Here is a 22,738-nt window from a genome sequence, read left to right on the forward strand (position 1 = left end):
CACACACACACACATTTTGAAGTCCTGCACCATAAAGGCTTACTCCTCAGTGCTACTGGGATGTGTACAATAATGGCTATTAGCTGCCATAGGTAAACAAATGGTTTTATGACCTTGCTTGCCTTGGGTACCTTTTCAATTTTAAATAGGGTAGATGCATTTGCACCAAATTTAGTTGTGTACAATGTTAGTTTTGGAGAGACGTGAAGAAATAAAACAAAATGTGCAACTATAAATCATATGGGGCACCCGACATGCATAAAAGGCACCAGTATTAAAAAAGATGTTTTGAGATCAGTTGCTTTAGATACAGCACACCATTAGCAAGCCAGCGATTCCCGCCAGGGATGCCAGCCCTTGTGGATTCTCTAAAGGAACACGATGCGCTCAAAAAACGGGGATCACTGGGTGTCACCAAAGCAGGAAGTGAAGAGGAACTCACAATTAGGGACACAGAAAGCACTACAAATCTAACAAAAGGACCTAACCCCTATGCACTCTATCCAAAAAGAAAACGTTTCATATTATTACACTACCAACTGCCACGAGTCAGTGTTATATCTTGAGGAAAACACTATGAGCTGAAATATTCAACCCATTGACAGCAGTATTCCCTCACTGCCATTACATTACTGAAGTTGCAGAAAGTCTTCCAGGGTTCTAGTGATAAATGCTTTGTTCCAAGTTACCCAGGACCTGCAGAAATGCAGCCACTCATCCAATGGCTGATAAGTACATAAGCTTTTACTATTCCAATCAATAATAACTTTCACTTATAAACTTTGTTTTGTCTTACTTACATGCCATCAGAGCTCTTGGATATGAATACATATTAATTTTTGCATTATACCCAAAACAGTCTGCACCAATATGAATATAATGCTTTATTTCAATAAGTAGATCAACCAACAACCTGGTAAGAAAACCTCATCAATATGGGATGGCAAAACATGAACTGCTCACACTGTGTGCCTGCAGTGCCCCCTTGTGGTAATGTTTGAATGTTATCACCTCAAAACACCAAACCTTAGTCCATCTCTACCGTTACACATTTCACACAAAAAAAAAAAAGAAGATCACAAGAAAAAAAAAGGTCTAAAAAAATTGAAATGATTGTATAAAAAAAAAAAAAAAAAAAGTCATAAAAATGCAAAGGCCTTGAAGTAGCACTAAATGCTCTAGGTTTTTTAAATAAATGCATTCCAACAAAATAAAAAACACACACTTCAGTGCTTTTTCTGTGTGTTTTCTGTGTGCAGCAAAACTGCAGTCTTTACTGGTCGGCACTGCTGGATCCCAGTCTCACAACCCCACCTTTCTTGAACTTCCAGGTGTAAGTGGGTGCAAGTTACCTTCTGCGTTTACTTCTCCCTCCATTTTAGAGCCCGAAAGAAGAGAACAGTAGTGAAGGGTGTTTCTACTCTGCCCTTCTGGAGAGGTTCTCTATCTAGCAGGCCTCAGAGTGGAATATGGAGTGGAATATGGAGATAAAAAAAAGATGTGAATCAGATGCAGTTCAAAATGCATCCAATTCGCAAATATGTGAACGGAGCCTTAAGGTCTAAGTCAACCTTGCACGTCCTGCTACCTTTTAGGCATTCTAATTGAAACATCTGTAATAAAAAGATAGTGTTGTACAATACCTGTAGAGTTTATCGTTAGTGGAATTATCGTTAGAGTGTTTGTGGATCGGTATAGTTGAAGATATCCCCGGCTCTTCGCTTTCATGTGATGGTACTGGAGAAATCGCTCAAAGACCAGGTGCAGCAACCATAGTATGACTTTACAGATGATGACAATTGTATTCAGTTCCAAGGGTTTTGTGTATTGCATGCATTTATCATCTTCACCGTGAAGTAAGCAAAAATAACCAGAGACAAGAGTCAACGTTACGAAGGCTACCTGTGGGAAGCAGAAGAAATCAGGATGTTAAAGATCTTTCTCCCTTTCTTTCTAGCACATAACCCATTTACAAAGTTGCTCTCCTAAAACAGACATCCAGAACAAGCTGCCTGAAAGTTGAAGTACAAGGTGCAAAAACTTTTATTGGTTCAACTTTTACCAATTTTGAACAGCTCAGCTGAAGCATACAGAGAGTGCACACATTGCTCTAATCATCTCTTTTAAATCAGTCGCATGTGTATGACCATTAGCGGTACAAACCACCTATACCAGTAAGCCTTGGTTCATATTGGTGCTATTTGACACATCAAATCGGCGGCTATTGCCGGCAAAGGCACCGATTTCAAAAAGTACTTTCTGTACCACTTTTTGCAACTTCGGGGAGTGCGATTTCCATTGGCATCTGTGCAGAAACCCACACAGAGGTCTCTGAAATCACCACCGAAATCGAGACTGACAAGCAGGAATGAAATGATGCGAGTTCAGATGAACTTGCATCATTTCATTCCCACACTCAGTGTGAGCCTGGGCTTAACCACTTCAGCGGCGGAAGAATTTATCCCCTTCCTGGCCAGAGCACTTTTTGCGATTCGGCACTGCGTTGCTTTAACTGACAATTGCCCGGTCGTGCAACCTGGCTCCCAAACAAAATTGACATCCTTTTTTCCCCACAAATAGAGCTTTCTTTTGGTGGTATTTGGTCACCTCTGCGGTTTTTATTTTTTGCGCTATAAACAAAAAAATAGCGACATAGCCTGGGGTGCAGGTCCACCCAATTCAGAGTCTTGGGGCTGGCTGACCCAAGGCAAAGTAACTAGAAGAAGGATTCGGAGGTGGTCCGGTGCCGTCTCAGTTTGTGGAGAGGCCCAGCAACTGGAGAAGCATCCAGGGGAGGACTCTTCGGGAGAATGGTCACGCAAAAGGCTGGCTTCTCAGAAGGAGCCTGGAGGCTTAGTTGAAAGACCTCAAGCGAATCTGGTCTCGTATGGTATTACCGGACCGGCTGCAAGATACTGGTACTGTACGAGGGTTCTCCAAGTTTGTCTACATCCTTCAGTTATTCAAGTGTTCTACAACAAGTCTGTGGCAGAGACTTTGCTTTGTTTGAGCACTCTATCGGCTGCAAGGCCTAGTGAGAGAAGGACTATCCGATAAGGGTGAGGATCCAGTTGTCAATGGCTATTCTCAGGATTTTCTAATGCAAGAGACTTTTTCTATTTGACTAAGTTGCAAGAGTACCTGGACTTTCTACCTAATCCCTCTAACCCTCTTTGAGAGGCTGTCTTGTCTATTCCTTTTTTTGCAAATAAAAATCCCTCAAGTGGATCTGGTGTCAGTCTCTGCAGTTCTTGGGCCATCTACCTTGGGAAACCCCTAGACATACACAAGGTCAAGAAGGTAACGGTAAGCCCAATCAAATCAGTCGCTCCTTCGGGGGTCAGTGCTACATTGATCTTTTTTTTTTTTTTTTTTTTTTACTAGTAATGGTGGCGATCAGCAATTTTTATCATGACGGACATATCGGACAATTTTGACACATTTTTGGGACCATTGGCATTAATACAGCGATCAATGCTAAAAAAATTGCATTGATTAATGTAACAATGTAACTGGCAGTGAGGGGGTTAACCACTAGGTGGCGCTGTAGGGGTTAAGTGTGTCCTAGGGAGTGATTCCAAATGTGGGGGGGAGGGGTGGTGTATGACACTTCACTGATCAGTGCTCCAGATTACAGGGTCAGACCTGTCAAATATCTCCCCTTTAGCTGTTTGGAGCCCTGCAATACTCCAGATTGTGGGCAGGTCTCTTGTCCAGGGCTCAGTGGGTGGAGTTGTGATGTCTGACTCCCCACCCATCTCTACACTCCCCTTGGCCAGGCATCGATATTCCTTATACTGAACTTCTGCTGGTCTCGTGGATTATGCCCCGTGACTAGCATCCAGTCAACCCCAGGAAAGTCACCACATGACTTCAGCATGCCCAATCATGTTGAGGTGTGGAGCAGCCAATCCTGGGAAAGCTGGAGAAGGAGGGGGGATGTGAAAAAACACAGAATGACTCCTTTCACAAATGCATGAGATAAGGAAATCCCCGCCACTCACAGCAAGGGGGGGGGGAGACCCATTTCTCTGTGTGTCTGTGACTGGGTACAGATGACATGATATCCTCTGCAGATATGAGTCTTAATTGAATTTTTTTTTTGGGGGGGGGGGGGTGTTTTTTTTAGTCTGAATAAAAGTTTAATCTTGATAATGATTTGATGTGGTCTAGCTCCCCCTTAGGGTAGCCTTTTCCAACCTTTTTAACAAGGAGGAATCTTTGAAATAACGTCCCAATTTCAGAGAAACTTTGGTAATAATTACTATATTAACCACTTTCAGACCGGACCATTTTGCTGGTAAATGACCAGAGGTCTTTTTACACTTTGGCACTGCGCTGCTTTAACTGGTAATTGCGCGGTCATGCAATGTTGTACCCAAACAAAATTTGCGTCCTTTTCTTCCCACAAATAGAGCTTTCTTTTGATGGTATTTGATTGCCTCTGCGATTTTTATTTTTTGCGATATAAACGTAAAAAGACCGCAAATTTTGAAAAAAAATGATATTTTCTACTTTTTGTTATTAGAAAAATCCAATAAACTCAATTTTAGTCATACATTTAGGCCAAAATGTATTCAGCCACATGTCTTTGGTAAAAAAAAAGTCAATAATTGTATATTTATTGGTTTGCGCAAAAGTTGTCACATCTACAAACTAAGGTACGTTTTCTGGAATTTACGCAGCTTTTAGTTTACGACTGCCTATCTCATTTCTTGAGGTGCTAAAATGGCAGGGCAGTATAAAACCCCCCCAAATGACCCCATTTTGGAAAGTAGACCCCCTAAGGAAATTGATAAGAGGCATGTTGAGCCCATTGAATATTTTATTTTTTTGCCTCAAGCGATTGAATAATGACAAAAAAAAATAATTTTTTTTTTTTTTTTTACACAAAGTTGTCACTAAATGATATATTGCTCACACATGCTATGGGCGTATGTGAAATGACACCCCAAAATAAATTCTGCTGCTTCTCCTGAGTACGGGGATACCACATATGTGGGACTTTTAGGGAGCCTAGCCGCGTACGGGGCCCCGAAAACCAAGCACCGCCTTCAGGCTTTCTAAGGGCGTAAATTTTTGAGTTCACTTCTCACTACCTATTACAGTTTTGAAGGCCATAAAATGCCAAGATGGCACAAAACCCCCACAAATGACCCCATTTTAGAAAGTAGACACCCCAAGCTATTTGCTGAGAGGCATGTTGAGTTCATGGAATATTTTATATTTTGCCACAAGTTGCGGGAAAATTACAAACTTTTTTTTTTTTTTTTTTTTTTTTCACAAAGTTGTCACTAAATGATATATTGCTCATGCATGCCATGGGCATATGTGAAATGACACCCCAAAATAAATTCTGCTGCTTCTCCTGAGTACGGGGATACCACATATGTGGGACTTTTTGGGAGCCTAGCCGCGTACGGGGCCCCGAAAACCAAGCACCGCCTTCAGGCTTTCTAAGGGCGTTACAGTTTTGAAGGCCATAAAATGCCAAGATGGCACAAACCCCCCCCAAATGACCCCATTTTGGAAAGTAGACACCCCTAAATTTAGGGGTACACTAGTGAGACTAGGTAATAAATGGCGGGTGCCCTGAAACTATAAAAAAATAACTAACCAACCAGCGTCACCTGTAACAGTTATATGGTGATCACTGGTGAAAGGGTTAACTAGGGGGCAATCAGGGGGCTTTATGCGGTAGTATATGGGGGTCCCTGGCGCTATAAAAAGCTGCGGCGAACCTAAATACCTACCTGCCTAACTAGCGTCACCTGTGACACTAATACAGCGATCAGAAAAACGATCGCTTATTAGGCTGGGTTCACACTGGAGCGATGCGGGAACGCCACGAATGCGCGGCGGGTTCCCGCATCACATGCCTCCCGGCGGCAGTTCACACTGCCCTATGCGAACTGCTGGGAGTGTCTGTGAAATGTTACCGACACCCCCAGATCAGTTCGCATATCGCAGTGCGATCTGCAAACTCGGATCGCATGGTGTGAACACCCATGCGATCCGATTCTGCTGCGGGCCAAAAAAAGGGTCCCATGCGAATTTGCGGCGGGTGCGGCGGGTGTGGCGGGTGCGGCGAATGGCTGAACTCGAATCGCACAGAGATCGGATGTGATTTGCACTGCAGTGCGGTGCGAATCACATCCGTTCTCATAAACCGCTGCAATGTGAACCCAGCCTTAGTGACACTGGCGACGGGGGGTGATCACGGGGTTAAACCTTTATTGGGGGGGTTAGGGGGGTACCTTAGAACTAAAGGGGGCTAACCCTAACTGCCCTAACAGTTATTAGTCACAAATGACACCCGCCGGGTGATCAGGGGGTTAAACCTTTATTAGGTAATAAATGGCGGGTGCCCTGAAACTATAAAAAAATAACTAACCAACCAGCGTCACCTGTAACAGTTATATGGTGATCACAGGTGAAAGGGTTAACTAGGGGGCAATCAGGGGGCTTTATGCGGTAGTATATGGGGGTCCCTGGCGCTATAAAAAGCTGCGGCGAACCTAAATACCTACTTGCCTAACTAGCGTCACCTGTGACACTAATACGGCGATCAGAAAAATGATCGCTTATTAGGCTGGGTTCACACTGGAGCGATGCGGAAACGCCGCGAATCCGCGGCGGGTTCCCGCATCGCATGCCTCCCGGCGGCAGTTCACACTGCCCTATGCGAACTGCTGGGAGTGTCAGTGAAATGTTACCGACACCCCCAGATCAGTTCGCATATCGCAGTGCGATCTGCAAACTCGGATCGCATGGTGTGAACACCCATGCGATCCGATTCTGCTGCGGGCCAAAAAAAGGGTCCCGTGCGAATTTGCGGCGGGTGTGGCGGGTGGGGCGAATGGCTGAACTCGAATCGCACAGAGATCGGATGTGATTTGCACTGCAGTGCGGTGCGAATCACATTCGTTCTCATAAACCGCTGCAATGTGAACCCAGCCTTAGTGACACTGGCGACGGGGGGTGATCACGGGGTTAAACCTTTATTGGGGGGGTTAGGGGGGGTACATTAGAACTAAAGGGGGCTAACTCTAACTGCCCTAACAGTTATTACAGTCACAAATGACACCAATGCAAAAAAAAAAAAAAAAAAATGACATTGGTGTCACTGTGACTGGGGGGCAGGGGTAATTGGGGGGGTAAAGGGGGGTAAAGGGGGGGTGTGAGTGTGCCTGGCATGTTCTACTGTGTGTGTAGAGTGTTGGTGCAACTCACCGATCCGCTCTCCTCCGTGTCGGAACGAAAAATACCGACACGGAGGAGAGAATACATCACTTCCTCTCCTGTGTTTACATTACAGGAGAGGAAGTGATGTCACGGGGGATTCCTATTCGTCGGGAGTGATCGCGAGGGGGTGGCCATGAATGAATGGCCGCCCCCTCATCCCGGATCGCTCTCGAAGGAATGCCGACCGCCGCAGGCACCGGGGGGGGGCCCGATCGGGCCCCCCACCCGCGGGCAGGCAGGGACTTGTATATACGCCCATATGCCTGCCCGTGCCATTCTGCCGACGTATATCGTCGTGCGGCGGTCGGCAAGTGGTTAATGTGTCTTATGTGTCTACCACTCACAGTACATTTATGTAATGGTGACAGGGAAGAATCCCCCCTTACAGATAGATGAAGATCATTGGCATCAGTGGTGGCTTATCAGAGAGGTAAAAATTGTTCATTGCTCAAGGAACCCTAGGGTAACATGGAACCATGGTTGACAAATGCTGCCCTAGGGGAACATATAATGAAAATAAAATAAAATGTTTTGACATTTTAAAGTTTTAAACCACAACAACAAGCAATATTTACTTTTTATATTTTTATAATTTTTAGGGCGGCACAGTGGTGTAGTGGTTAGCACTCTCACCTAGCAGTAAAAAGGGTTGCTGGTTTGAATCCCAACCAGGACACTACCTGCCTGGAGTTTGCATGTTCTCCCTGTGCCTGCGTGCAGGTACTCCGGTTTCCTCCCACACTCCAAAGACATGCTGGTAGGTTAATTGGCTTCTGTCCCAAATTCCTCCTAGTATATGAATGAGGACCTTGTAGTGTTGGATCCTTAGGTAGGGACCGATGTGAGAGTGTGCAATGTACAGGGATAGGGACAATTGCAGACACTCACTCAGGTTGAACTGGATGGACTGGTGTCTTTATTCAACCTTACTAACTAACTATATATTTTTCACTGATCAGAGAACCAAATATACAGTTGTGCTCAAAAGGTTACATACCCTGGCAGAATTTATGATTTCTTGGCCATTTTTCAGAGAATATGAATAACACAAAACTTTTCTTTCACTCATGGTTAGTGTTTGGCTGAAGCCATTTATTATTAAATCAACTGTGTTTACTCTTTTTAAATCATAGTGGCAATGGAACCTATCCAAATGACCCTGATCAAAAGTTTACATACCCCAGTTCTTAATACCGTGTATTGCCCCCTTTAACATCAATGACAGCTTGAAGTCTTTGTGGTATTTGTGGATGAGGCTCTTTCTCTTCTCAGATGGTAAAGCTGCCCATTCCTCTTGGCAAAAAGCCTCCAGTTCCTGTAAATTATTGGGCTGTCTTGTATGAACTGCACGTTTGAGATCTCCCCAGAGTGACTCAATGATATTGAGGTCAGGAGACTGAGATGGTCTCTCCAGAAACTTCATTTTATTCTGCTGTAGCCAAGGACAGGTTGACTTAGCCTTGTGTTTTGGATCATTGTCATGTTGGAATTTCCCAGGATGTCCCATGCACAGCTTCCTGGCTGATGAATGCAAATGTTCCTTCAGTATTTTTTGATAACATACTGCATTTATCTTGCCAACCATTTTGACAAAGTTTCCTGTGCCTTTGTAACTCACATATCCCCAAAACATCAGCGATCCACCACTGTACCTTTCATCATAGGCCTTGTTGACTCCTCTCCAAATGTAGTGTTGATGGTAGTGGCCAAAAAGCTAAATTTTGGTCTCATCACTCCAAATGACTGTGTCAGAAGATTTTAGGCGTGTCTCTGTGCTGTTTGGCGTATTGTAAGCGGGATAATTTGTGGAATTTGTATAGTAATGGCTTTCTTCCGGTGACGACCATGCAGCCCATCTTTCTTCAAGTACCTCCTTATTGTGCTTCATGAAACAGCCACACCACATGTTTTCAGAGAGTCATGTATTTCATCTGAAGTTATCTGTGGGTTTTTCTTTGCATCCCAAACAATTTTTCTGCCAGTTGTGGCTGAAATTTTAGTTGGTCTACCTGACCGTGGCTTGGTTTCAACAGAATCCCTTATTTTCCACTTCTTGGTTAGAGTTTGAACAATGATGACTGGTATTCTCTATTCCTTGGATAGCTTTTTATATCCCTTTCCTGTTTTATACAGTTCAACTACCTTTTCCCGCAGATCCTTTGACATATTTGCTTTCCCCATGACTCAGAATCCAGAACGTCAGTGCAGCACAGGATGAAAGATGCAAGGGTCTGTCAGGAGTCCAGAAACTCACTGACCTTTTACACACACACATACACACACACACACACACACACAAATTACAAGCAAACAGATCACAGGTGAGGCTGGTTACCCAAAAGCCATTCAAACCCCTTTTTTTTTTTTTATTAACCTGTGTGCATGTTATCAGGCCAAAATCACCAGGGTATGTAAACTTTTTATCAGAGTAATTTGGGTAGTTTCTGTTGCCATTATGATTTAAAAAGAGTTAACACAGTTGATTGATAATAAATGGCTTCAGCCAAACACTAAGGCCCCTTTCACACTGGGGCATCAGCTTTACTGTCATTTTTGCGGGAGTTTTCGGGCGCTACCGGGGTAGTTTTAACCCCCGATAGCAGCCGAAAAAGGGTTAAAATTACCCTGCAGCGCTTTGCCGGGAGTTCCCATTCAGTTCAATAGGTAGGAGCAGTTTAGGAGCTGTGTATACACTGCTCCAAAGATGCTGCTTGCTGGACTTTTTTTTAGCATCCTGCCAGCACCCCGCTCCAGTGTGAAAGCACTCGGGCTTTCACACAGGAGAGGCCATTTACAGGCGCCATTTTTAGCGATGTAGCGCCTCAGTGTGAAAGGGGTCTAACCATGAGTGAAAATGTTTTTGTGTTATTCATATTCTCTGAAAATGGCCAAGAAATCATAAATTCTGCCAGGGTATGTAAACTTATGAAAACAACTGTATGTACTTTAAAATAAAGCATCTTACTATGCAATATAGTATTTAAAAGGTTTGTAGTTATTGAAGATCACACTAAAGCTTTTAGATAGTGGATTTAAAAAAAAAAAAAAATCATCTATGTGTACAACCTTCCTTGCCCATATTTGATCAAAATTTGGCCAGTCTCGTTTGAACCAAAATTTCAACCCATATATAGCAGGCTTAGCCTAGGTTCACATTGGAGTGATTTGTAATGCGATTTTAGAGGTCAAATTGCATGAAAAAGTCACAGCCCATTGGATGCAATGACACTGTTCTAATCAGTGAGATTAGCATGTACAGACATTTCAAGTCACAATCGTACAAACTCAAAATATTCGGTGCCACAGTTACATTTTAAATCAAGGTATTGAAACATAGGAAAAGAACTCACAAGAAGAACAATATAAGGAGATGTGCTCACCACTCTTTCCTGGGGAGGTCTGTTTGCGAGCTCCTCAGTGTGATCTGGGTAGCTTGGTTAGCCCCTTTATTCTTGGTGAGATTAGAACAGTATTTTTTCTGTGAACCCAACTGTCAGGGGTTATCCTGGTGCTAAGGGTACCGTTATAAGAAAACTTCAGCGTTCACTTCCATGTCTGATTTTATATAGTGGGGTGTATTAGTGGCATGGGGGCTGTGCGTCTCATGACTATTGGGAGGTCATCTGAGCGTATCAGAGAATATGCAATTCTGCCCATGGCCATTTTCAGGGTGTGTGATTGTGCTTGGCTAGGAGTAAAGAGATGCGGTTATCGGGGGGGAGGGAGTGGGAGGGTGATCTCACCTCCCGGGGCTTGAGGTGCTTTCAGGACATTCTCCTTTCTGGATTTTTCTTATTGTTTATAGTCGTTCACGGGTAGTAGCTGATCTTGGGCTAAAGTTTGTTGTCTAAGAACACTAGCATAGGTCGGGAAGGACTTGAAGTGGATCCAGCAGGCCCATTTTTTGCCGAACTTTGTCGGTGTGTCACTTGAAATGTGTATCAGTTCTTCCATTTCGGCTGATTTGTTTATTCTGTGAATCCATTCTTGGATTGTCGGGGCTTGGTGGGAGCCCCATCTGGCTGGAATACATTGTTTTGCAGCATTGACCATGAACATTGTCAGGGATTTGTGGTATGTATTGTTTGGTCTAAGAGAATGATGTAATAGGCATCGGGCCGGTGTAGGATCTATGTCATAGGTGGTCATTTGAGAGATAAGTTCGCAAACCTCTCCCCAAAAGGAAAGTATTAAGGGGCAGGACCAACATATGTTTAATAGTGTCCCTTTTGACATCTCCAGCATGTATCTGGAGTGGAGGGGTACAATCTGTTTAATAGGGCTGGTGTTCAATATCATCTAGTCTGGATTTTGTAGCCATTTTCTTGGGTGCTTACGTTTAATGTACGTTTATGGATGTTTAGGAAAACTTTCTCCCATTGCTCATCAGAGAGCGGGAGATCTAGATTTTCTTCTCAGCGTTTGCATGCGGCATTTGTACGGGGGCGCGCGTCTTCGAAAAGGAGGTTGTGTGTGTGGGCTATTAGGTGTCATTGAGGGGATTTTTGGGAACATAGCCTCTCAAAAGGCATTAGTTGTTGGGAGCATTTGTTTAAAGAGTTAAGAAAGTAGGAAATCTGCAAGTATGTCCACGGGGGGGGGGGGGGTTGGGGGAATGAGGGGTTTATCAAGTTTTTCAGCGATGGCTGGGGCGGTTTGGAGTTTACCTGTGGTGCGACACCGATTTTGCGGCGCCACACCGATTTGCCAAAGTAGTTCCTGCACTACTTTTACCGATTTCAGGTGCGACTTCAGTAGACATCTGTGCATGAAGCCACACAGATGTCTATCAAGCAGCACCTGAAATTGCGCTGACCTCGCTACCGTACTTTGAAATTGCGCTACTGATTTAAAAGTGGCATCAATGTGAACCGGGGCTTAAAGTGGAAGTCCACTAACACTTAAATTCTCCCCTGCAATCATTAATGCGAGCCGAGTTCAGCCTTATGCCTCAAAATGAAAAAAAAACAGTTTTTCTACCTATATTTTGCAGTACCCAGGTCCATCACATGACTTCAGTTCTACTTACTTCTGAGCCTAAAATCAGCCAGTGGGTGTGGTAACTGAAAGCTAGTGACATCACTTCCTGGCAGGGACACTGTTCCTGTGTAGCCAGTGGGTGTATACAGGATGGGAGGAGCTAATCATAGGTTCCCGCCCAGTGTTCTCTCATTGTACGCCCTAATTTATGACAAAATTAAGAAATCAAAGTCAAAGTCATACTCCAAATCGTGCCATTACGGGGGTCGCAAAGTCGTAGACTAAGGCTGTTTCCACTAGTGCAACTTGTCATGCGACTTTGGACAAAGTCACATGACAAGTCACAGCCCATTGATTTCAATGGTACCTGTTCCCATCTATGTGGCTTTGAAAATGGTACCTGCAATGCTTTGATGCAACTTTTGATGTGACTTTGATCCAGAGAGTTTAAAGTGAGCTCAAAGCTGCACTCCAAAGTCGCATTCTAGCCTTAGGCTACGTTTCCACTAGTGTGACTCCAAAGTTGTGCGATTTAGAGTGTGACTTTGAGTGCAGCTTTACACTCTGAAAAGGTGCCTGCTCTACTGTGATGCAATTTTGATGTGACTTTGTTCCAAAGTCACTAATTTTCAAAGACGCACAGATGGGAATGTTTGCCATTCAAATCAATGGGCTGTGACTTGTGATGTGACTGTGTCCAAAGTCGCACTAGTGGAAACGGAGCCTTAAACTCATTACTCACATGTAGCTCCCTCAGCTGGGCATGTGCCACATTATGCACACAGTGTCATGCAGAAACCACATGGTTGCACACTGTAGAAAATCTGTAGCATGTTGCATTGTAATCTTATAGTTTCTAACAAAGAACATACTTCCAAAGTCTCTCTCCCCCCTCTCTTTCAGGAGAAACTTCTATCCAAAAGAAAGCAATGAAGACAGGAGGAGATCAGTGAAGGAGAGAAGGAATGGGGGCGGGGCTGGGCAGGTCTAGGCATGTCTGCCTAAAAAGGATAGGAGGGATTATTCTACCTGCCCCGCCTCGCCCAACCGGGGCTGGGCGAGGCAGGTTGGAATAAACAGTGGATATTCCTGTGTAGAAGAGAAGGACAACATTTTTAGGAAGTGAGAGGCAGCATGTAGAATTCAGAAATAAGGAAATAAAGTTGTCCCTGAACAACATAAATAAGCCGATTATCTGTTTGTGATTAGACTTTTTAAGCTTGGCAATTAGCTACATACAAAATTAATAATATCAATGTATTTTACATATAATAGAATAATTGTACTTTTTTGACCGGACTTCCACTTTAACACTAGAATATTTTTGAACTTTGTGGCAATTTCTTACCTGCACCAGTAGCAGAACAATGCTCATGCAGACAGTGCGGATTGGAATAAATATACGTCGGATGTCAGCCTCAAGTTTCTGATTAGGTAAGAGAGGGGCATCTAGGAGGCAATCAAGGTCTGCACTCTGTGTAAGCTCTCCAGAACTCTGCAAAAGAACAAGCACATAGCTATATTATTAGCTTTTATAGTATTTATCACAGGTTCAGTATATATGTATTGCTGACAATTAACACAGCACTTTACATCTTGTACATTTATATCAGTCCTGCCCCCAAGAAACTTACATTGAAAGATCCTCTATAGATACACATGTAAGGTAAAGCCAGGTTGTAGTTTACTGGCAGGCCACTAGGAGCCCTCGTAGGCTAGCCCAGAGCCCCGGAACCAAGGGAGTATCCGTGCATGAGGAGAGGCTTTATAAAAGTGTGGGAGGATATATATCCCTGTTCATCGCGAATGCAGGGAAGGTCTTGGAGATATTTCTTCTTTTCCCCTACTTGGGGCTAAAAGGACTATGTAGTGGACCACTGCCTTCCTATATGTCCCTCGGGGGGGGGGGGGGGGGAAATGTGTTAGGACTTTCCCCACGGAAAGTAGAGCACCAGAATGGGGGGGTATTCATGCCACCATTAGAGGAATGTACCCAATGAGTGCTTCTCCATTTAAGTAAAGTTTGAGCATCAAGAGCACAGTGTGGACATTACTTTCTACCTATCTAACTGGGGGGGGGCGGGTCTCCTGGAATGAAACCAGTTGTGGGGCTATGATGGAGTACGGATGCTGTTTGCAGGAATTGCTAAGGGAATATTTATGAGGCCAGGCCAGCTAGAGTAACGGAGAATCCCACCCCCACACTCTGGTAAAGGTTGGAAGTGCCAGTCAACCTTACAAAAGGAGGCTAGAGGGAGCCCTTAGGCCCTGGTACTTCAGTAGCCCACCAAGCCAAGGAGAGCCAGGCAGGAAAGGGTTGAGTGCGACTACGTGCTTCCCTAGGACACAGCAGAGCTCTGACTGCAGCTTACTTAGATATCAGGATGATCCTTGTTACAGAACACACATGTGGGAGGGTGCAGCGGTAGTAACTTACGCAGTCCAGTTGTAATAGAAATGACTTGTATTGCAGTAACAATATAACAGTTCATAAGAAGCCCTGCAGAAGGCAACCCAACCGGGAACAATCACAGGGAAATCACAGATTGTAGCAGCGCAGATCTCAGCCAAACTGACAGCTTCTGACTTGAGGAATGGTCCGGGCCCAAGCAGGGAGGTTTCCAGGAGAAGTGGTTGATCCCTATAGTCTTAAAAAACTCTGCCTGACCTAATATCTGATAAAGTCACATGTGTTGTCAGCATCTAACCACATCCTTGCCCCAGTGATCCAGGAAAGCATAACAGGAGTCATGCCCCTCTTGACTTCCTCTCCCTTTGCACTGCTGCTGTGGTTGAGCACTATCAGCAGTGGAGAAATAAGACTGCCCCTGCCTACACTTATACTAAGATAAATAAAAGATACAAGCCAATTAACCTGTCAGCATGCATAGCTCCCAACTGTTCCTGATATCGCGGGACTATCCCCGATTTGGAACAATGTCCCTCATTTTGGTCCTATTTTTATAGTTGTATATAAAATGCACTTTTTTTTCTTTCAAAAAGTAATCCCAGTGCTAAACCTTTCATCCAATTTCTAAATTTCCAAAGCCAGTATAAAAGGAATAGTAGTGGTACAAAAAAAAAAACCCACCACACTCAAAACACTTGTGGGTTTAACTAATCGTTTTTTAGTATAATTCTCCTTTGACTGCATACTTTTGGTATGTAATTGGTATCCCTCGTTCCCATCTCAAAAAGTTTTGAGGTATGAGCAGGTTTTTGGACTGTGGGTAGGAAACAGGAGCACCAAGAGGAAATCCATACAAACACAGGGAGAGCATGCAAACTCCATGCAGATTAAGAGTCCTGATTGGGATTCTAACTGATGACCCCAGTGCTGCAAGTCAGGAGTGCTAACCACTAAGCCAGTGTACTGAGATTATTCAGCCAATTTAATAATAATAACACATTTTAATTTATAAAAACACACTTTCCATCAAAAGATCTCAAAGTGCTACATGGTTACAATCAAAACATACAACAAATCAAAGAATTTGCTAAAAAGAAAAGCTTTAATCCTTTTTTTAAAACTATCCCTCAAACTGTCAGGCAGAGCATTCCACAAACGTGGGGCAGCAGCACGAAAGGCCCTATCTCCCATTGTCTTTAATCTGGTTTTTGGAATTTTAAGAAAATTTAATTGGAGTTGAGCAAAGCGAACAAGATAAATTTTGCAATCTAAGAAATTCCTTAAAATAAGGTGGGGCATGTCCATATATGCATTGGTGTGTAAGAGAAACCTTATACTCAATCCTAGCAGAGACTGGGAGCCAATGAAGTGATTTAAGAATAGGAGTAATATGCTCATGCTTCCGCACTCCCATCAGGATCCTAGCCGCAGAGTTTTGAATATACTGAAGCCTCTGTAGACTCTCTCTTTCTCGGAATCCCAATGAGAAGTGCGTTGCAATAATCCAGTCTAGAGGAGACAAAGGCATGAACCAACCTTTCAGCATCAGAAAGGGAAAGAATAGGACGAAGTTTAGAGATATTACGGAGATGGTAAAATATGTGCTTCAAAAGTAAGATGAGAATCCATTTTTACTCCAAGATTAGTAACTGTGGAAGAAACGGGGATTTTAGAACCAGAAAAAGCAATACTGGTTATCAATGATGATTTGATCTGATGAGACGTACCAATCATGATAACTTCAGTTTTGGAACTATTCAATTGCAAAAAGTGTTGTTCCATCCATTCCTTTATCTCCTCTAGACAGGCGGTGAGTACTGAAAGGGGTGACTGCACAGACGGAGTTTCAGCTGCTGTATTTACATATAGCCAGGGCTCGAGTCCTGCGGGAACGCCGTTCCTGTACCATTTCCACAACAGGAACGCCGTTCCCATTAGCCACCTGAGCCTATCCTACGTATGCCGCGGCCGCCCGAGTGACTCGTTGCTAGGCTAGGGCCGCTCTGCGTCTAGCAACCGGTCACATGACGTCGGCCGTACACGTGGGCACGCACTGGCAGGAATCAGTGGGCAGCGCACCTACGGCTCTGACTACGGCTGAGCAGCGCCTCCAGAGCAGCGAGCCACAGACACACCGCTTGGATCCGGACTGTCCACTCTCTCCCCTCTGCCCAGTGCCACACAGTCCTGGCCTCCTGGGGCCACCGCCGATCCACAGCTGCTGCACTGCTGCCAAATTACTTCTCTCCTGAGAAGAGAATACCAGGTTAATGTGTTAACCAAGTTTTAGTCTGCAATACTTACCCTGCCGATACCCAGCAATGCCCTGCCAATAATCTGCAATACACAGCAATAATCTGCAATACCCTGCCAATACTTACTCTGCCAATAGCCAGCCATACCCATCCATGTTCAGCCAATATTACATTGGGGGAGATGACGTGGATATTACAGTGGGGGAGATGTATATTGCAGTGGGGACTATATGGTGGTGGCATTTTCACAGGTTTTTGCAAATTCAATTATTATTTGCTGATCCGAAAAACGATCCAATCCGTGACTCTGATCCAAGGAACGATCCGATCTGTGAGTTTTTTGATCCGTTGCCGATAATCTTGCACGGCAAGGGCAACGTTATTCCAGTTTGTGGGATATTTTCTAATGGGCTGTGTAACATAGAATTTGGAACAGGGTGTATTTGTGTTAGAAATTCCCTGCGAGGGAAAGATCATCACCCATTGTGTTGATTATTCTGTTTGACAAGTTAACTTATTTTGTTTTTGTAAACTGGCACTTACAATAAATGTTGTACTGTATTTTCTGTGAAATATATACGCATATGAGCGTACCTTTTTTTTTGTGGGGGGAGTAGATCTTGGGTGGGAGTTCCCACACTTTTTTCCCCCAGGACTTGACCCCTGCATATAGCTGTGCATCATCAGCATAACAGTGAAATGAGATTAAATGAGAAGTTATAACGGCTGATAATTTGGCCCAGAGGAATGGGATAGAGAATGAACAAAATTGGCCCAAGAACTGACCCCTGGGGGACACGGCAAGAAACCATATGCGGCTTGGATTTAAAATGACCCAGTGAAATTGGTTCTGTCCTATTTGTGAGATACAATTCAAACCAGCTGAGGGCTAAGTCATTTAGTTCAACATTATAAAACGGAGCCTGTCTAATAGAATGCCATGATCGACAGTGTCGAAAGCAGCCAACAGATCCAATAGGATAAGGAAAGAAGAAGAGCCGGCATCAGATGACATAAGAAGGTAATTTGTAACTCTTAAGCCGCGTACACACGGGCGGACTGTCTGGCCAACTAAGTCCGTCAGACAATCCGACGGACAGTCCGTCCTGCTTTTTCGAATGAACGGACTTGACCACACACGATGAACAAACAGTCCGTCGAAAGCTTGCGCGATGACGTGTACAGCACGTACGACGGGACTAGAAATAGGACGTCCAATACACAGCAATGCAACCTTTCGCCGTGTAAATCCTTTCTGAGCATGCGCCATACTTAGTCCGTCAAACTAGCCTACTCACGAGCGGACTGTCCGCTGAAACCAAAGTTGGACGGACAATATTACGGAAATTCCGAAATACTTAGTCCGCCAGACTGCACGCTGAAAAAGTCCGCTGAAGCCCACACACGAGCGGACTGTCCGCTGAAATGTGTTTCGACGGACTAAGTTGGATAGACAGTCCGCCCGTGTGTACGCGGCTTTAGGCTCCATGCACACTGAAGCTCAAAAAAGCTTTTTCTGGACGCCAGATTGCTGGCAGAAAACGCTGGTTGAAAAACATGCTTTTAACAGGGTTTTGTACTAGCGTTTATGAGCGTTTCCAATAAAAATACACAGAGGACACTCCAAAAATCCCACAGTGCATTCCAAACTCCCACAATGCATTGAAAAAATAGAATGCCAAACACTAATTAACGTGCGTTAATGAGCGTTTATAGGCGTTTGTCGTTTTTTGCTGGTGAAAAACTGCACTTTGAACGTGAATTTCTGGCGTTCAGAAAAAAGCCCATAAACTCCACTGCTCATTAAAGCTAAAAAATGTCTATGTGTGCATGAACACATTGGCTAACAGAGTGGAGTTTATGGGCTTTTACAAAAAACGCCCAAACTCCAATAAACTGCAGTTTATCAGCTCCAGTGTGCATGGAGCCTAACAAGAGCAGTCTCCGCGCTATGAGCAAAGCAGAAGCCTGATTGAAATTTTTCAAAAAGGTTGTTATGCTTAAGATGATCCTGAAGATGACTTTCAACGGCTTTCTCAAGTACTTTTGATATAAAAAAGGGAAGGTTAGAAATGGGCCTAGAATTAGAAAGGCCTTCCGGATCAAGGGTGGATTTTTTTAAGCAAAGGTCTAATAATAGCACTTTTTAAAACTGGGGAACATGACCAGTTTGTAAAGAATGATTTATAACAGCAGTAATCAGGGGACTTAAGGCTGAAATGAGTTTTTACCAGGGGAGTCGGAAAAGGGTCCAAGGAACAGGTGGAGAGTTTCATCTTCCTAACAATGATTTGCACCTCTTCCAATGACACCCCTGGGAGACAATTTAATGGTTGGGACACAATGCAAATTGGAGGGACAATTTGAACGGGAGAACCAGACAAAGCAGAACAAATATGGTCAATTTTGGATCCCAAAAAAAAAAAAATCCATAAATTGCACCGCTCTTCTGAAATAGCAGTGAGTGGCAGAGAGTTAGGCTTAAGCTGTTGATTTATAGTTGAAAAAAGCTGCTTGGAATTTCCTGGACTATTTCGTATAACATTAGAATAAAACTGTGACCTTGCCGGACCCGCCCCACTACCTTCATCTTACGGAGGTCATCTGTAAACCACGGTGTTGAGCGAGTGAAGGTAACAGTTCTTGTTTTAAGTGGGGCACGAAGGTCCAAGAAGTTCAGGATTTATATTTTTTAAATTTCTAAAACGAATGTTCCGCTTAGGCTTGTAAAAACGGGATGAAGTTGTCAGATCCATAGAAATAACCTTATGGTCTGACACACCTAGGTAATACACCTGCAAGTTAGTAAGAAGAGCAGAATTTGTAATGACCAAATCCAAAGTATGCCCCTTAGTATGTGTGGGGACATCAACAAGTTGTTTTAGATTAAATCAATCTAGCACTTTCTATGATAGAAGAAACTTAATCCCCTTTCGTTCCCTCCCCGAAAAATTTCCGGACAGATACATTCCCTTTTTTAATTACCTCCAGATTACACACTTTTTGTCTAGTACACCTCTCAAGTCACAATGGTATAGAGAACTTACGAGTTTCGAGATCCTCTGCAACAGTCAGGAACCCCAAAGGCATTTAATCTCTGAGCTCTACGTGAGCCTCTTCCCAGCTGCCAACAGCTTCAATGACCCTGCCAATACCAGATGGGTAGAGGAGCTGAACTTAGAACTCACACGAGAAGAATGGGAAAACATTTTGCTACATATCCACAAGGGCTCACGAAATGTATCGGTTCAGGAGAACGGGTATAAACTGTACTCCAGGTGGTACAGAACACCTGACTTATTGCATAAATTTTATCCTAACATGTCGCCCTCTTGTTGGAGATGTAGGACTATGGAAGGGACATTATTACATGTTTGGTGGGATTGCCCCGCAATACAGCCATATTGGTCAGCCATACACCAACTAATCTCTAAAATAACGACCTACACCTTGGAATTTACACCCGCACAATATTTACTTCATCATGCCTCGATACCACAGAAACAGTATAGGAAATCTCTTGTCTTGCACCTTGTGAACGCAGCAAAGATGTGTTTGCCCGGTCGCTGGAAATCAGTCACGCCCCCCACGGTAGGAAACTGGATCCGTCGGGTAGGGCGGATGATGGAAATGGAAGAACTTGTTCACCAACTTAATGATACCACGCCAAAATTTACTACAGTATGGGCCTGTTGGATCCATTTTCGTGCGTCCACAGAATGCAAGACATTGCTGGGCGAGGTGTAGCCTGACCTGGGATTCTAACTGACCATAAGTGAACTAAGAGGAATATAGCTGGTAAACTGACTGTTCTAATTTTCCGATGACGGTAGCTTCTCCTGTATACATATGGTACCCGTTCCGGATAACGCAACCATCCCCTGCCCTGTCTTACCCCTTTACCCCTTTATCCTCACCCCTTTACCCTCCCCAATGTCCCTCTATCCTAATACTCTTACAGAGCTTAAGAACGCTATGACTTGGCAACTATTCATAGGCTTTAATAGAGGCAGCATCCCGTTATCGAGCTGCCTCGGAGGAGGCACGTATAGTCGACAGGGCTATTCTAGGTGTATGATCCTGCTTCAGGTCTCCTTACCCTCACAGTGTGATCCCTGTAGGGGTGAGTATAGGGAGATGTGCACTACCTGTCTCCCATCTCAGTCCAGAATAGAAATACTCCTTTTACTATAACAATCATTTGTCGCCTTTTTGGGTTTGGTTTGGAGAGACTAATGGTCAGTTAAACTTTCTTGTTTAAATTCACAACACTGCTGAAGTTATGAATACTGTCATATGTTTCCTGTTTGTTTGAAATTGTATATATGTCTCAGAAACTGCTGTATATGCAAGATACAATGTTCGGTTTTCCGAGAATATGTTCCAAAGTCGATTATGACTGTTGATGTTAAGTGTATTTTACCTTTCTGTCAAATGCAACTTTTTCAGAATAAAAATATGTTTAAAAAAAAAAAAAAAAAAAAAAAAAAAAATCAATCTAGCAACTGAAGGAATTCAGCTGCAGGATGGCATGAAGGGGTATCAACATGAATATTCATATCACCTAAAATGATAACATTTGCAGAGGATGTACAAGGCCCCCACTCACATGGGGCAATTAACTGCATGCCCCGTGCAGGGCCTTTTTTTACCAGCACAGGGATGCACAGACCACTTCAGTCACATTGGCAGATGAAACCTTGAAATGTAAAAGAAAAACACAGCTACTTGGTTAGGACTTGGTTAGATCTACTCCACCCTTTTGCTTCATCTTAAAATGCTTTCTTTCTTTCACATACAGACGTATCAAAAATTCAGATCTAAGACGATTCTTTCCGGGTGCCTGTCATAAGACTGGGGGTTTAATGCCGGCCATACATGGTTCGAATTTCGAAAGAATTTTCTTTCGAAAATCGTATCTAAGAATTTTCGTATGAATTTCGCACCATTAGTAGGCTGCAGCAACAGCCGATTTTCGTGCGGAAATAAAATTTGAGGAATCGGACATGTTGCAAATTTTTTGAAAAACAAACGATTTTCTAATCGATGATGGGAGAATCGTGCGAGAAACGTAATAAGAAAAGAAAATGTACGGAGAGAAAAGAAAATTCCCAGCCAAGAAAATTCTTTTCTGTAGCAACATGAGGTGAAATTGAAGGCTTGGTCGGCCGAATTTCGAAAATCAATGGTGGCGTCATCGGATCACAAAAAAAACAAATTTTCTGATTTTGAAAAGAAAATTCGTTCGAAATTCAACCGTGTATGGCCTGCATAAGGTCCTGTTGTCACTAGTGTGATTTCTCCTGCATCTGCCATCACATTGAAATGCACAACAATGGAAATCACATTCGCATTGTTCTGTAATGGAAATCATTGGTTTGGATCAGCTTGGTCCAAACTAACCATTTAAAGTCAAACTAAACCTGGAATTGCATTTTAGCCCCTTGCTGACCAGCTCACGCGGATATACTGCGGCAGGTTGGCAGTTGGGCACCAAGCGCTGCACCTGTATGGTCGGGGTGCTCGCAACCCAAGATCGTTGTATAGAGAGGCAGAACGGGGATGTAAACAAGTAGATCCCCGTTCTGACAGAGATCTACTGTTCAAAGTGATCAGGAACAGTGATCTAGCTGTAGGGGGGGTGGGCTCATTGGGACATGAGAGAACACGCTGAGGGAACACACTTAACCCCTTGGTCACTCCCTAGTGTTAACCATTTCCCTGCCAGTGTCATTTTTACATTTATCAGTGAGTTTTTATAGCACTGATCAATGTAATAATGTCACTGGTCCCCAAAGTGTCATTTGGGATCAGATTTGTTTGCAGTCCCGAAAAAAATTAAATAAAA

The 22,738-nt window shown here is 43.6% G+C and overlaps 1 protein-coding gene across 2 annotated transcripts in view; it reads right to left on the bottom strand.

The window, feature by feature from the left end:
* Positions 1–22,738, bottom strand: part of TMEM192 (transmembrane protein 192) — a 132,820-nt gene that overhangs the window by 87,540 nt on the left and 22,542 nt on the right. For both annotated transcript variants that reach the window (XM_077477159.1, XM_077477158.1), the window contains exons 2-3: positions 13,574–13,720; positions 1,644–1,902 (exon numbers count right to left, since the gene is read on the bottom strand). In XM_077477159.1, coding sequence (XP_077333285.1) covers positions 1,644–1,902; positions 13,574–13,720 — 406 coding nt within the window. The remainder of the gene's footprint in view (positions 1–1,643; positions 1,903–13,573; positions 13,721–22,738) is intronic.

Source organism: Lithobates pipiens, unplaced genomic scaffold (genome assembly GCF_037356315.1).
Source record: "Lithobates pipiens isolate NorthernLeopardFrog02 unplaced genomic scaffold, aLitPip1_a1.2 Scaffold_13, whole genome shotgun sequence".
In the NCBI taxonomy this organism is placed as follows: domain Eukaryota; kingdom Metazoa; phylum Chordata; class Amphibia; order Anura; family Ranidae; genus Lithobates; species Lithobates pipiens.